Below are 11,239 nucleotides of genomic sequence, written 5' to 3'. Positions count from 1 at the left end.
GCCGCGCTGAAGCCTCGCGGGAAGTGTGTGCCTGTCTGTGGCTTTCCTGTCCACAGACTGATTGTAGGCCTGGTACCTGTAGGCAAAACTCTTGTCTAGAGCACCATGCATCCAGATGCGGCGTTCCTCGGCAGCACCGCCCATAACCTTGCAGGGCGCTCGAACGCGGTCGCTGGCTGGCACGGCCCATCGCCACTCGGCGGGCTTAACCACAAGAGGGGCCCCGCGGCCGGCATCAGCCTCCTTCGGGTGCGATCGCGGACTGGCGCCTTGTTTCTCCCTCCTCCCCGCCCCCCGCCCCCCCTTTGGGCGTTTCCTCCTGCTGCCCGCTTGAGCGAACAAAAGAGAAAAAAAAACCGCACACCACAGAGAGGGCCCCCGGGTCTCGCAGGTTGCCCGTGTATTCGAGCTCCTTTGCACCCCCGGTCGTGGGATGCGCGTCCCCCACCGCCTCTGTGTGAGGTGGGCCAAGCAAGGGACAGCATGGCGGCCGTAGAGCTGACCGGGACGCCAGCCAGCCCGGGGCCGAGATGATCGCTCTCGAGTTTTGTCGATGATGTCGCATGCCTCCGGAATTTCCTGGCCACCTCGCCCTGGCCTCTGCGGGTGGGGCACTCTCCGGGTGGCGCGCGCCACCGTCCCATCGTCCAGCAATCAGCCTGGCCGATGCGAGACCACATGACTAAGTGTCAATCAGTAATGGGCATGGCTGTTTCAAAAGGCAGACTTCCGAACAGAGGGTGGCAGGGCCGGAGAGGCGCGACGGAGGAGGTGGTAGGACGAATGCACGAGAGAACAACAGCCTCCGCGCTCCCCCGTCCCACATACACACACACACACACACACCTCGTGGCCCGGGCCACGCGCTTTTGCCGACCCACTCCTTGGGCGGAAGGAGTTGGGCTCCCGTGTGCATGTGTGAGCTCCGGAGAAAGAGAGTGAGATAGGCGGGGAGGCGCGGGAGGGAGGGAGAGGGAGCACGAGCGCATGTTTGGGATGCGCCGAAGAGTCCTCCCAGGATGCCCAGTCGCGCGCGCTGTTGGCCGTCCTGTAATTGTGGGCCCAGCCCCCGGCAGGAGGGGGGCAGATTTTCCCGCCCCGTGGCACACACTGCCAAGGAGCTTCGAGCCTCCATCGGCCTTTTCGGCACCCGGGGGCTAAGCGCCGGTCAATTATGCCCGGAGGCTGGCATCCTCGCCACGGGGCAGGGCACCCAAAAGGGCACACCCGGCTGATCGAGATCCGGGTGACTCATCCTGGGCACCCTTTCAGCCCACTTGTGCTCCGGCACGCGAGCGATGCCGAGCATCCTCGGAGATCTCAGTCAGCCCAGCAATCGCGGACACGTAGGAGGCCACCCAGGGGCGGGGGGGGGGGTGGAGAGGACCACGGCGCTGGAGCCTCCCAAGCGACGGTGCATGCACCGCGCAGGTGTCTGGAGAGCCGGCTTCGAGATGGGGACTCACATGGAGTAGTCGTGGCGCTCACCACTCGACCCGAGGCGCCTGGTCGTCGTTCTTGAAGGCCGGGACCGGGGGGGGAGGGAGGGGGGGGGGGGGGGGCGCGCAGCCCCTGGCCTCGCGTTTTCCGTCAGGCTGCTCGGATTGGCATAAGCAAGAGTGGTGTCACATCCGGCCGGGGGACATGCTCCCGATCTGCCGGCTGACCCCACTTGAGGGACCCGAAGCCACCCCGGGCGGGAGGCTCGGGCGGAGCCAGGCATGGGCCGATCCGACTATTTGGCTCGTCGCCAGCTGGAGGCGTGTCAGCATTGAGCCGGCCAGGCCATGTAGCCTGGCGCCCGCCCGGGCTACTCCCCGCCTGAGCCCCGGACCAACGGGCGGAAATTTGGCCCGGCGATCATGTCTACTACCCACGCTGAGCATGGGTGATGCGAAGCACGCGCGAGGCTATCAACGCCCACATGCGGCGGCCAGGCCTGCTGGCATCGGCCGGGGTGGGGGGGGGGGGGGGGGGGGGGGGCAGGGAAGGGTGCAGGCTTTCGGCCGGCGACCAACCAAAGAGGACAAGCTCCCGTCACCCTCGTGCCCCTGGGCGCGGGGAGAAGACGCGCGTGCCCTGGACTACTGGCCTGCCGGGGCCTGCGGCGTTGTCAGCCTGGGGCCCGACACCCATGCGCGCCTAGACCACGCATGGAGGTGCTGCTGCCGGTGATTCGGGCAGAGAAGTCCCGACGCCCGAGGGCCGAGCATGTGCGCAGCTTGGCACTTGACGATCAAGGCATGCTGATCGCCGACGTATGACGCATGCTCATCCAGAACGGCAGGGGGGGGGGGGGGGGGGGGGGGGGGGGGGGGGGGTGATCCTATGAGTTGGGAAAAGCAGGCCTCCAGCCTGACCGAACCAAGGGGCAGCCCCCACGCAGGAACCGGGCAGGGGAGGACGAGACCGGAGGAAGGGCCTGCGGGAAGAAACGCCCGACCCGCTGCCGGTGCCCTCGCCGAGGAACCACCTGCCGGCCGCCCTCCTCCGCCTCGGGCTTGGGGATGCATGGAAGGGGGTCGCAGGACGCCGGCACACAAGGAGGCCGCCCCCCTCGGAAGCTCCAAGGCTTCTCCACCACCCCCCCCACCCCCCACTCAGGCATGCATGCATGCGCATATGGGCAGTCAAAACACCCTCCGGGCCAATCTTGCTGAACACCCAGGCCCAGCGCCGGTCGATGTCCCTGAGAGGCTGGCTACTCCGGCCTGTCTGAGGGGACTCTCGTCGGCGCCGGGTGTGTTAAGATTTGCTTGCTGCACCCTGGCCGGGCATCATGCTCTGGCGCCCGGTGGCCGCGACATGACGATGGTCAGGTCATCGGCCGCGTCGGCGGCCGGGCCGGCAGTCAGGTCCACGGTCCGCCCGGCAGACCTCCCATGCCCCGGGCTCGGGCACACATTCGCCGATCATGCTATGTGCCACATGTGCCCCTGTGCCACCGCTCTCCCGTCCGCCCGAGGGGAGACCACGATCCCCCCTCTGGACGTGGGCCCATGGCATTTACAACCACACCTGCGTGCGCCTCAAAGGGCCCAGCCCCTTGGGGCAGGGCAACCACAAGCACGGCCCCAACAATGGTCCACATCGCCCCCAGCCACGGGTGTCAGAACTCCAGGGCCTTGGGGGCCTCGGGGGTGCTGGGGGAAGGCCCACTCCAACATGGGACCCGACACATCGGGGGGAGGGGGGAGCCGCTGCTCGGTTGGCTCCAGGCCATCGGCAGATACAACGCCCATCCTATGTATGCCGGTGCACTTTCCCCGCCTCGCCTTCGTGCTATACATAGCCACGCCACACCACGCACCGAGCGTGATGGAGGGCCAAGGGTGGGCCTAAATTGTGGGTGAAGCATCGAGGGGTCTCAGGCATGCGGGGCGCCGGGTTGCATGTGATCATCCTTCCATTCTGTCAGCTCCCCCCTTGGCGTGATCTTTCCTGCAAAACTGCCCGAGACCCGCCTCCTGACCATGCCGCTGGGGGGAAGAATATGTGCTAATGGGCCCCCCCTGCACACGACACACAACACACAATACACAACATGCATTATGGTGCTTCCCTGGCAGCAAGCTAGGACGCCCCCTCCCCCCCCCCCTCCCCCCGGCATGGCCGCACACCCCCGGGCCCAAAAAAGACCTCCAGCGATTGGTGCGCAGGGTAATCCCGCCGGTTGGGGGGATCACCCCCGGACGCGAATAAATATCGATCACCTCGAACATGATGAACAGCCGCCGGTCCGCCTCCCCCCCCCCCTTCCTGGAGCTGAAAGCCAGGATTGTCAGCTCGGCTCGCTGGTGGTGCAGGCTGGACGTCCTCGAGGAGGGGCGGATGCCTTTGTTGGACACGCGCAGGTAGGAGCTCAGGATGGGCAGGAGCGCGGGTTCTCTTCTTCTTTTTTGGGGAGATGAGCAGCCGTTGTTGCAGGGGGGGGCTTTTTCTTGCAATCCACCCCTCCTCGTCCCCTCTCCCTCCCGCCTCTTCGCAGTGCTCTCTCGACTGTCTACGACACACACACACACACACACACATACATTTATACACACATATCTATACATCCAGACGCCCCCCCCCCCCCCTCCCCCCTCGCCCAACGCAGATTCCACAAGAGGGTCCGGCTCAGGAGATCCACAAGCTCACCGCTGCGTGTCCGTGTGCATCACCGGCGAGGATGGCGTCAAGCCTCTTCCGGGCCGCGCCTTTGATGGCCGATACCTTCACCCAGGCCCAGCCACCCGTGGCCCCTGGGACGGAGCAGTCCGCCATGCCGGCTCAGTCTGCTCCCCCGGCACACCCCACCAGCATGCCTCAGACCCCCGGCACCCCGCCGTACGCCTCTCACCGATGCCGCCACCGACGTTTCCCCTGCCCCGGCCCCTGCCCCGGCCCCGGCCCCCTGCCAACGTGCCACCACCTCACCATGTCCCCCTCGCCACAGTCCAGCTCTTGTGGACCCCTTCTTCTCCGGGCGCGGGCCCACCGGGCAGGAGGCCGATCTCCTGGGGGAAGGCCTTGTCACCCATGAGGCCCACGATGATGGCGCGGGCGCCTTCGACGATGGCCGTCTCGATGCCAGGCCCGAGGATCTTGGCGCCGACGGGGATGATGATGACGATGATGATGATGACGATGACGACGATGACCTTGCCATGACTCCGCGGGTGGCAGCCCAGTTCTACCTGCCACAGATCTATGGTCTGTTTGCTTCGCTCTTCGCCACCTTTTTCCTTGTCATCTGGTGGGCGCCCACCATCTTCCTCAGCGTGCCCTTCAACTATACGTGCGTCCGCTCCTCCTGTACCTGCATCCCCGCCATGCTTGACGCTCGGTGATCCTCACCTCTCCCTGTACGGGCGGTCCTCCTGCCATCTCCCCCGCTCCATCCCACCCCACCCCCGCCGGCTGCTCGTCACCCGCCCTTCCGTCTGCATAGTGGTGTCGTCCTTTCCACCGGGACAAATACCCTCTCCACTGGGTCACAGCTGCTGGTGGCTGTCGCCAGTGCTGCCATCCTTCTAGTCATCATCCTGGTCAACACGGTCATCCTGCTGGCCCTCTTCTACTATGGCTACATCCGGGTCATCTATGGCTGGTTGATCGTCGCCACGGGCCTCATCCTCTCCTTCATCGGCGGTATTGTTTTCTAGTACGTCGATGGCTCGCTTTTTTGAGCGCGCGCGTGCATGCGCATGCGAGGGCCGTCACACACGCACACACACACACACACACACACGCACATACGCACACACACATACATACATACACGCATGGCCGCCGACTTACCAAGCCACATCGCCCAAACGCCCCCTGGCACTAACCCACCTGTATAGCCGCCTTCTTGAGACTTACAATCTCCCAGTCGACTGGGTTACCTTCTGCTTCCTGCTGTTCAACTTCTCCGTCGTCGGCTTGCTGGCCGTCTTCGGCAAGCTGACCCTGCGAATGCAGCAGGTGTATCTGGTCATTGTGTCGGCACTGGTGGCTACCAACCTTTCGGGACTGCCCTCCTGGACTGCCTGGGCTGTGCTGATTGTCGTGTCCATCTATGACCTCTTTGCGGTGCTCTGCCCCCAGGGCCCGCTCAACCTCTTGATCAACCTGTCCCAAACCCGCCAGCAGAGCATCCCCGCCCTGCTGTACAGTGGTATGCATGCCCCCTGCCCCCTGCCAATGGCCCTCTTGGCCACTCGCTCCTGCTTCTCCTCCTCCCCCCCCCCCCCTGCTTCTCCTGGCGCCGGCTGCCCCCTGTCGACTGACCCCACCTACTCCGACCTGTCCCCTGGGCGAATGGCAGCCGGCATGGCTCGTCTCGCATCCTCAAATGATGACAGTGTGCCAATCCTGGCCTTTACCGCTGGCACCAGCGATGACAGTGGTGATGAGCAGCCGGAGGATGCCGACACCCAGGTTGGCCAAGCCCTGCTCAGCAGTGGCCACCTGGAGTCGGTGCTCCTTGGCGAGGCCATGCCGTCGGCTGCTTCGGACCTCGATTCTGCCGCGGTCCCGGCCATCGACTCGACCACCGGCAACCCGATCCTGGATGCTGAGACTGGCCCGAAGGATGTTTCCGACGAACAGGACGACGGCGACGACGACGACGGCGAAGATGGGGATGAGCCCCCCGGCCGGGGGCCGGTCCAGCTGGGCCTCGGTGACTATATCTTCTACTCGCTGCTTGTGGCCCGTGGCGCGCTGACGTCCGATGGCAGCGATGGCGGCGCATCGGCCGCCATCGCGGTCATCTCCTGCGTCCTGTCCACTCTGGTTGGCTTGGGCCTCACCCTTTCGCTGCTGGCCCTCTTCCGGAAGCCGCTCCCTGCCTTGCCCATCTCCATCGGCCTCGGCATCCTGGCATACGTCTTCTCCGCCTTCCTGTCGACGCCCATGGTGGTGGAGATGACTCGGCAGGTGGTCTTTGTTTAGTGCATGCAACACCTGTCCTCGCTCCTCCGTGCTCGACTGCCCTCCTTCCCTCTCGACCACACGGCCTTGCTGGTGGGGAGAAGAGAGAGGAAGCCCAAGGGCGAGAGGCACACGCCCTTGATATGGAGAAAAAAAAGAAAGAAAGAAACTCCCAACATCTCAAATATGTCGTATATTTTGGATCTATGTTGAATGGGCGAGAGGAATAGGGAGGAGGGGAGGGAGAGAGAGAGAGAGAGAGAGAGAGAGAGAGAGAGAGAGAGCGTGCGCGCGCGCGTGCGGATCACAAGCACACATATACACATACACACATACACACACACACAGAGGCCCCGAAATCATGCCCCCAGTGCTGGGGCAGGCCTCCGGGCTTGAAAGGTGAGGAGGTGTACGGTCACGCAGAAACAAGAAGGCAGGGGGAGAGAGGGGGGGGGGGCAAATACATCTGCCCCCGACCGCTCCCGCGGGTCCGAGGAGTTGCGAAGATAGACAGACGCCAAGCCGGGAGCAGCAGAAGGTGGAGGGAAGGAGGGAAGACAAGGTGGACAGGGAGTCACCCCAGGCGGGGTGGGGGAGGAAGAGAGCGGGTCTAAGGGGAGAGATGTGCGTCGGCCGTGCGCGCGCGCGCGCGCGCACGCGCATGAGGCGGGTGGCGGAGAGCTCTATCCATGGCTCCGGCGTCGAAACCGCACCGTCCCAAGAGGCGCGAGAGAGAGGGAGAGAGAGAGGAGGAGGAGGAGGAGGAGGAGGAGGGAGGGACCACCCCGCTGAACACCCTTACTTGGAAGGCTGGAAGACGGAGGAAGAATTTGCCGGGTTGACGCCATCATGGTCATCGAAAGACATGTCGATGTCGATCATGTCCTCCTCATGCGCCGACATGCCACCGTGGTCGATGGAATCGTGGGAGTCGCGACGGCGGGACATGCCGGCGCCCGCGGAGAGGCCGTCGCCTTCGCCCGAGTCGGACGGCGTCTCGAAGAACGAGTCAAACAGCGGGTTGATGCCCACAAACGAGCCGGAGCCACTGTTGGCACGCTCCTCCGACTGATTGGCCAGAATCCGCCGTAGAGTGCTGCTGCAGCGCATCAGCATGTTGCAAAGATCGCTGATGACCGCCGAATCGTCGTCAGTGAACACCGTCGAGTTGGAACGGCTCCGCAGGAAGGCCACCAGCCCCGTGGTCGAGGGGGTAGACCGGACCACCCGCAGGGGATTCTTCGCCAGGAACTCCTCCGTGTCCAGGTACGCCTGTAGGGCATCCTCAGCGATGCGATGATGCACGGCCACCTGCGGACGCGAATCGGCCGGGCGCTGGAGCTTCGGCCCGGGGGCATTCTTCGGATCCAGGAGGAAGTTGCTGGTCAGCGAGGAGGTGACCCCGCTGCCGACGGCAGCAGCACCGCCTGCCGCCGATACCGGGATCGAGGCCGACGACGAGGTGTTGAAGGCCGACCCGCCACCGGAGGCAACCCGCGTGGCACCACCACCCTCCAGGTCCATGCGCTTGAGGTTCTCAACGAGAGACTCATCCACCACCGGGGAATTGCTGTTGTAGAAGTAGTTGAGAATGGCCAGCTGCCGGCGCCACACATGGTACTTGCGTGGCGGGTCCAGGGCCGGGTCATTCATGGCCCCCTCCAAGTCGGTCAGCGACTTGATGGTGACATCGATGGCCTCGCGCAGGCTCCGGTACGGGATGAAGGAACGCTGGGCGCTGCTGCGGAACATAATCTGATCATGGGTGACATCCAGCTCGGGGTGCTGCTCGAGGGCCTCGCGCAGCTCATTGCCAAACTTGGCAATCAGGAAGTTCAACGTGGTGATGGTTCCAACGCCATTGGTCGACCGGTCGATGGAGGTGAGGAACTCGAAGATGTGCACCGGCGAAACCCCATGCCAGCGGAAGAGCTCCACCAATCTGATGGCCGCCGACAGGGGATGCCCGGCAGCGGCGCTCGCGTGCGCCAGCGCCAGCAGAGGCCAGTAGGGGAAGATCTTGCTCGAAATGGTGACACTCTCCGCCCGACGGGCATTATCATGGAAGATGGCCGAGTTGAACACCTGCCGCTGTGGGGGCAGACCATTGGGGAAGTGACGCCGGATGCTGGCCGCCAGGGAGTTGAAGAAGGGCGTGTCGGTGATGGCGTGCGGGTCGCGCAGGCTCCGGGGGAGCTTCACCTGTGGCACGAAGGGAACCATCCGCGGGCTGGGCGGCATGCCAGTGTGCCGGCTCATCTGACTCCGGGACACCTCGTAGGAAATGCGCGCCGTTTCCAGGATCTGCGTCAGGGTGAACTTCGACCGGTGGAAGTACGTGGCCTTGGCCAGGTACTGCGCCAGGAAGATGGGGAAATCCGAGAGCTCCAGCAGGGGGGTCAAGTATTCGAAGCGGTTCTGCTCGACGCAAGCCGTCAGGAGTTTGGTAAAGGTGCCCGTGGTGGGGGTCATGTTCATGAGCTTCAGGAAGCTGACCGTGGCCACCACTCCGTCGAGGTCTCCGCGCGAGAGCATGGTGAACATGCGGATCTGAAGGGGGAAGAGAATATTCCCGACACCACGCGAGGCGGACTCCTGAATGAGGAAGTCCAGATTCTGTGCATATGTATATGCATATGTGCGTGTGCGTGTGCGTGTGCGTGTGCGTGTGCGTGTGCATGTGTGCATGTGTGTAAGCGTGTGCGCGTGCCCAGGGGAGTGTATGAACATGTGGGGAAATGGTGACAAAAGAGGAAGGGCGAGAGAGAGAAAAGGCGTCGGAAGGGGGCACACGGAAAGGGCAACCCGGCACCGGATGGGGCGTACCTCCAGCGGCCACTCGTTCGAAGAGGAGATGATCCACTCCAGCGGGAGGAAGGTCTCCGGCAGGGAGGGGTGGTGACGAAGCAGACGCCGGTACACCCGGAAGGCGGATCGGGTGTCTCGCAGGACGCACAGCTCAAAGAGCAGACGCTCGAAAGCCAACCGGGGGATGGAGGCCTCAACCTTGCCAAAGTCCTCGAAGATGCAAGACAGGAAGTCCAGCGAGGCCTTGGATGTTTTGGCCAAGGTCGCGGCGTCGGTCAGCTCAGCGGGCAGGCTCATATGGTCATTGCCAAACGTCGAACTGCCCTCCACAATCTTGGCCAGATCGCCGGGATTGAGTTCCTTCTTGATGAGGTTGATGTGGGCGCCGGTTTGGGTGGCGTGGAACAGCAGCAAATGCTGCAGGATGTCCGACGTGATGGGGAATTCCGGATGGTGGCGATAAGACAGGTAGAAGGAGATGACATTCGACAGGTCGACCACCGTGCCGGACTGCAAGAGCGACGAGTAGGTGGCCAGGAAGAAGGAGCGCTTGAGAGGGAGGTTGTGAGCGACCTGATGCCCAAAGACCGGAGGGAGGGGACAGTCGAATGTCAGTAATGAGTGTGGGCGAGGGGTCTTCATGGCAAGGGGAGAGAGAGAGAGAGAGAGACACACCAGCTGCTCAATAAGGCGCAGGCAATCGGACGCGCTGGATCGCCGCTGGAAGATGAAGAACAGGTAGTCAAAGGTTGAGGGCCAAATCTGGACATTGGTGTCCATGGCCGAGTTGATCAGAACGCGCAAGGAGTGGTTGTCCACTGTGTGTGTGTGTGCGCGCGCGCATTTCGATGCGAAGAGGGCAGGGGAAAGGTGCGCGGCAATGCGTGTCAATGAGGGAAAGTTGCCGATTCACGGGGGGGGGGGGGGAGAGGGGGCAGAGGCAGGGCCTAAATGGAAGCAGTCGACGCACGCGTCTGGCCGAAGAGGCGCAGATAGTTGCGCAGGTCGCGCGCCAGCAGGAAGGACTTGGTCACCACAGCAGGGTAGGCGCGATCGCCCTCGGCCCCGGCGCGAGGAAGCTCACCCGGCGAGTGCGGCTTCGGACTGCCAACCACCTGGGCATACTCCATGTCGAAGGTGTCCAGGTCAATGGCTGAAGCAGCCAGGTCCCGGTTCCCGGCGCGGAGCTGGTGCTCGGCCGCGACATGCGCGCGAAGCTCATTCACCGTGGCGTAAAGCATGGCCTCCTGCAGGGAGTTTGCTGCAGGGAGGCCCCCCTCGAGAGTGGATTGGTCGAAGGTCGCCTGCGCGGGGAGTTCCCCGCTCGGAACACGGAGGATGGCATCTTGACTGCCGGACTGACGATAGGCCTGAAAACGCGACAGGAGGTCGGTGTAGATCCGAGTCCCACGCTCGTTGTCATCGGCTGGCAAGATGATCCGCGGAGTAAAGGGAAGCCTGGGTGAGGGGGGGAGAGAGAGAGAGGGGGGGTGGTTAGAATGAATGTGCACGAAGCGACAAGACCAGAGGAGTGACCGGATGAGGATATGACAGAAGAACAGGAAGGGGGAGAGAGAGGGGGGGGGGAAGGAAAGGGGACGGTACCCATCGGAAATGGTGTCACCAATGGAGTCGAGGTACAAGGGCAGGGAGGGGTAGCTCTGGAAGAGGGTGTTCCGGGGGATGGAGGGCTGGGCCCCACGCGGACCGGAGGGCGCCGTGGCCGACGACGAGGCAAAGGCACGGAAGCCGGACCACGAAGGGAAGGCCACCTTGCCGGCGGCCGGGGACGGGGGGGCGTTGTCAGCGCGGTCATGCTGCAGGAAGACCCCGACGCCGCGACCAAGCGAGGAGAAAGCGGCGCGTGACACCTCAGTCGGCCGGTGAGGGACGCGCGCCGATCGCAATGACGAGGAAAGGGAAGGAACTCCGCCATGCCCGGAGGCGAAGCGCGCCAGTCGGAGCATGTCTGCCTTTGTCAGAGAGGGAGGGAGGGAAAGGAGGCCGCTGAGGCCGTCCTAGAGGGGGC

The 11,239-nt window shown here is 64.0% G+C and overlaps 2 protein-coding genes across 2 annotated transcripts; one reads left to right on the top strand and one right to left on the bottom strand.

Annotated features, from left to right (window-relative positions):
- The first annotated feature begins 4,071 nt into the window (after nt 1–4,071).
- Nucleotides 4,072–6,589, top strand: H696_01527 (hypothetical protein). Its single transcript, XM_009495424.1, has 5 exons — nt 4,072–4,329; nt 4,439–4,780; nt 4,934–5,146; nt 5,331–5,644; nt 5,795–6,589. Exons 1-5 carry the CDS (start codon nt 4,172–4,174, stop codon nt 6,421–6,423), a joined length of 1,656 nt encoding a protein of 551 aa, XP_009493699.1. The 5' UTR covers nt 4,072–4,171; the 3' UTR covers nt 6,424–6,589.
- Nucleotides 6,590–7,157: 568 nt separating this feature from the next.
- H696_01526 (hypothetical protein) lies at nt 7,158–11,234 on the bottom strand. The gene is made up of 5 exons (XM_009495423.1): nt 10,816–11,234; nt 10,181–10,668; nt 9,886–10,028; nt 9,229–9,783; nt 7,158–9,018 (listed from the first exon to the last, which is right to left on the bottom strand). Exons 1-5 carry the CDS (start codon nt 11,175–11,177, stop codon nt 7,201–7,203), a joined length of 3,366 nt encoding a protein of 1,121 aa, XP_009493698.1. The 5' UTR covers nt 11,178–11,234; the 3' UTR covers nt 7,158–7,200.
- Nucleotides 11,235–11,239: the final 5 nt, after the last annotated feature.

Source organism: Fonticula alba (assembly GCF_000388065.1).
Source record: "Fonticula alba strain ATCC 38817 unplaced genomic scaffold supercont2.2, whole genome shotgun sequence".
NCBI classification, from domain to species: domain Eukaryota; order Rotosphaerida; family Fonticulaceae; genus Fonticula; species Fonticula alba.
The sequence above is the reverse complement of the archived record's forward strand: the minus strand, read 5'-3'. Positions and strand labels throughout refer to the sequence as shown.

What these genes read in the sequence shown, in the direction of transcription:
- H696_01527 (XM_009495424.1), top strand. Translation starts at nt 4,172, where the DNA reads ATGGCGTCAAGCCTCTTCCGGGCCGCGCCTTTGATGGCCGATACCTTC. An exon ending in ATCGGCGGTATTGTTTTCTA is followed by an intron (nt 5,147 to 5,330) that starts GTACGTCGATGG and finishes CCACCTGTATAG; the next exon opens with CCGCCTTCTTGAGACTTACA. An exon ending in CCCCGCCCTGCTGTACAGTG is followed by an intron (nt 5,645 to 5,794) that starts GTATGCATGCCC and finishes GGCGAATGGCAG; the next exon opens with CCGGCATGGCTCGTCTCGCA.
- H696_01526 (XM_009495423.1), bottom strand. Translation starts at nt 11,177, where the DNA reads ATGCTCCGACTGGCGCGCTTCGCCTCCGGGCATGGCGGAGTTCCTTCC. An exon ending in GCGCCTCTTCGGCCAGACGC is followed by an intron (nt 10,029 to 10,180) that starts GTGCGTCGACTG and finishes ACACACACACAG; the next exon opens with TGGACAACCACTCCTTGCGC. An exon ending in TGCGCCTTATTGAGCAGCTG is followed by an intron (nt 9,784 to 9,885) that starts GTGTGTCTCTCT and finishes TTTGGGCATCAG; the next exon opens with GTCGCTCACAACCTCCCTCT.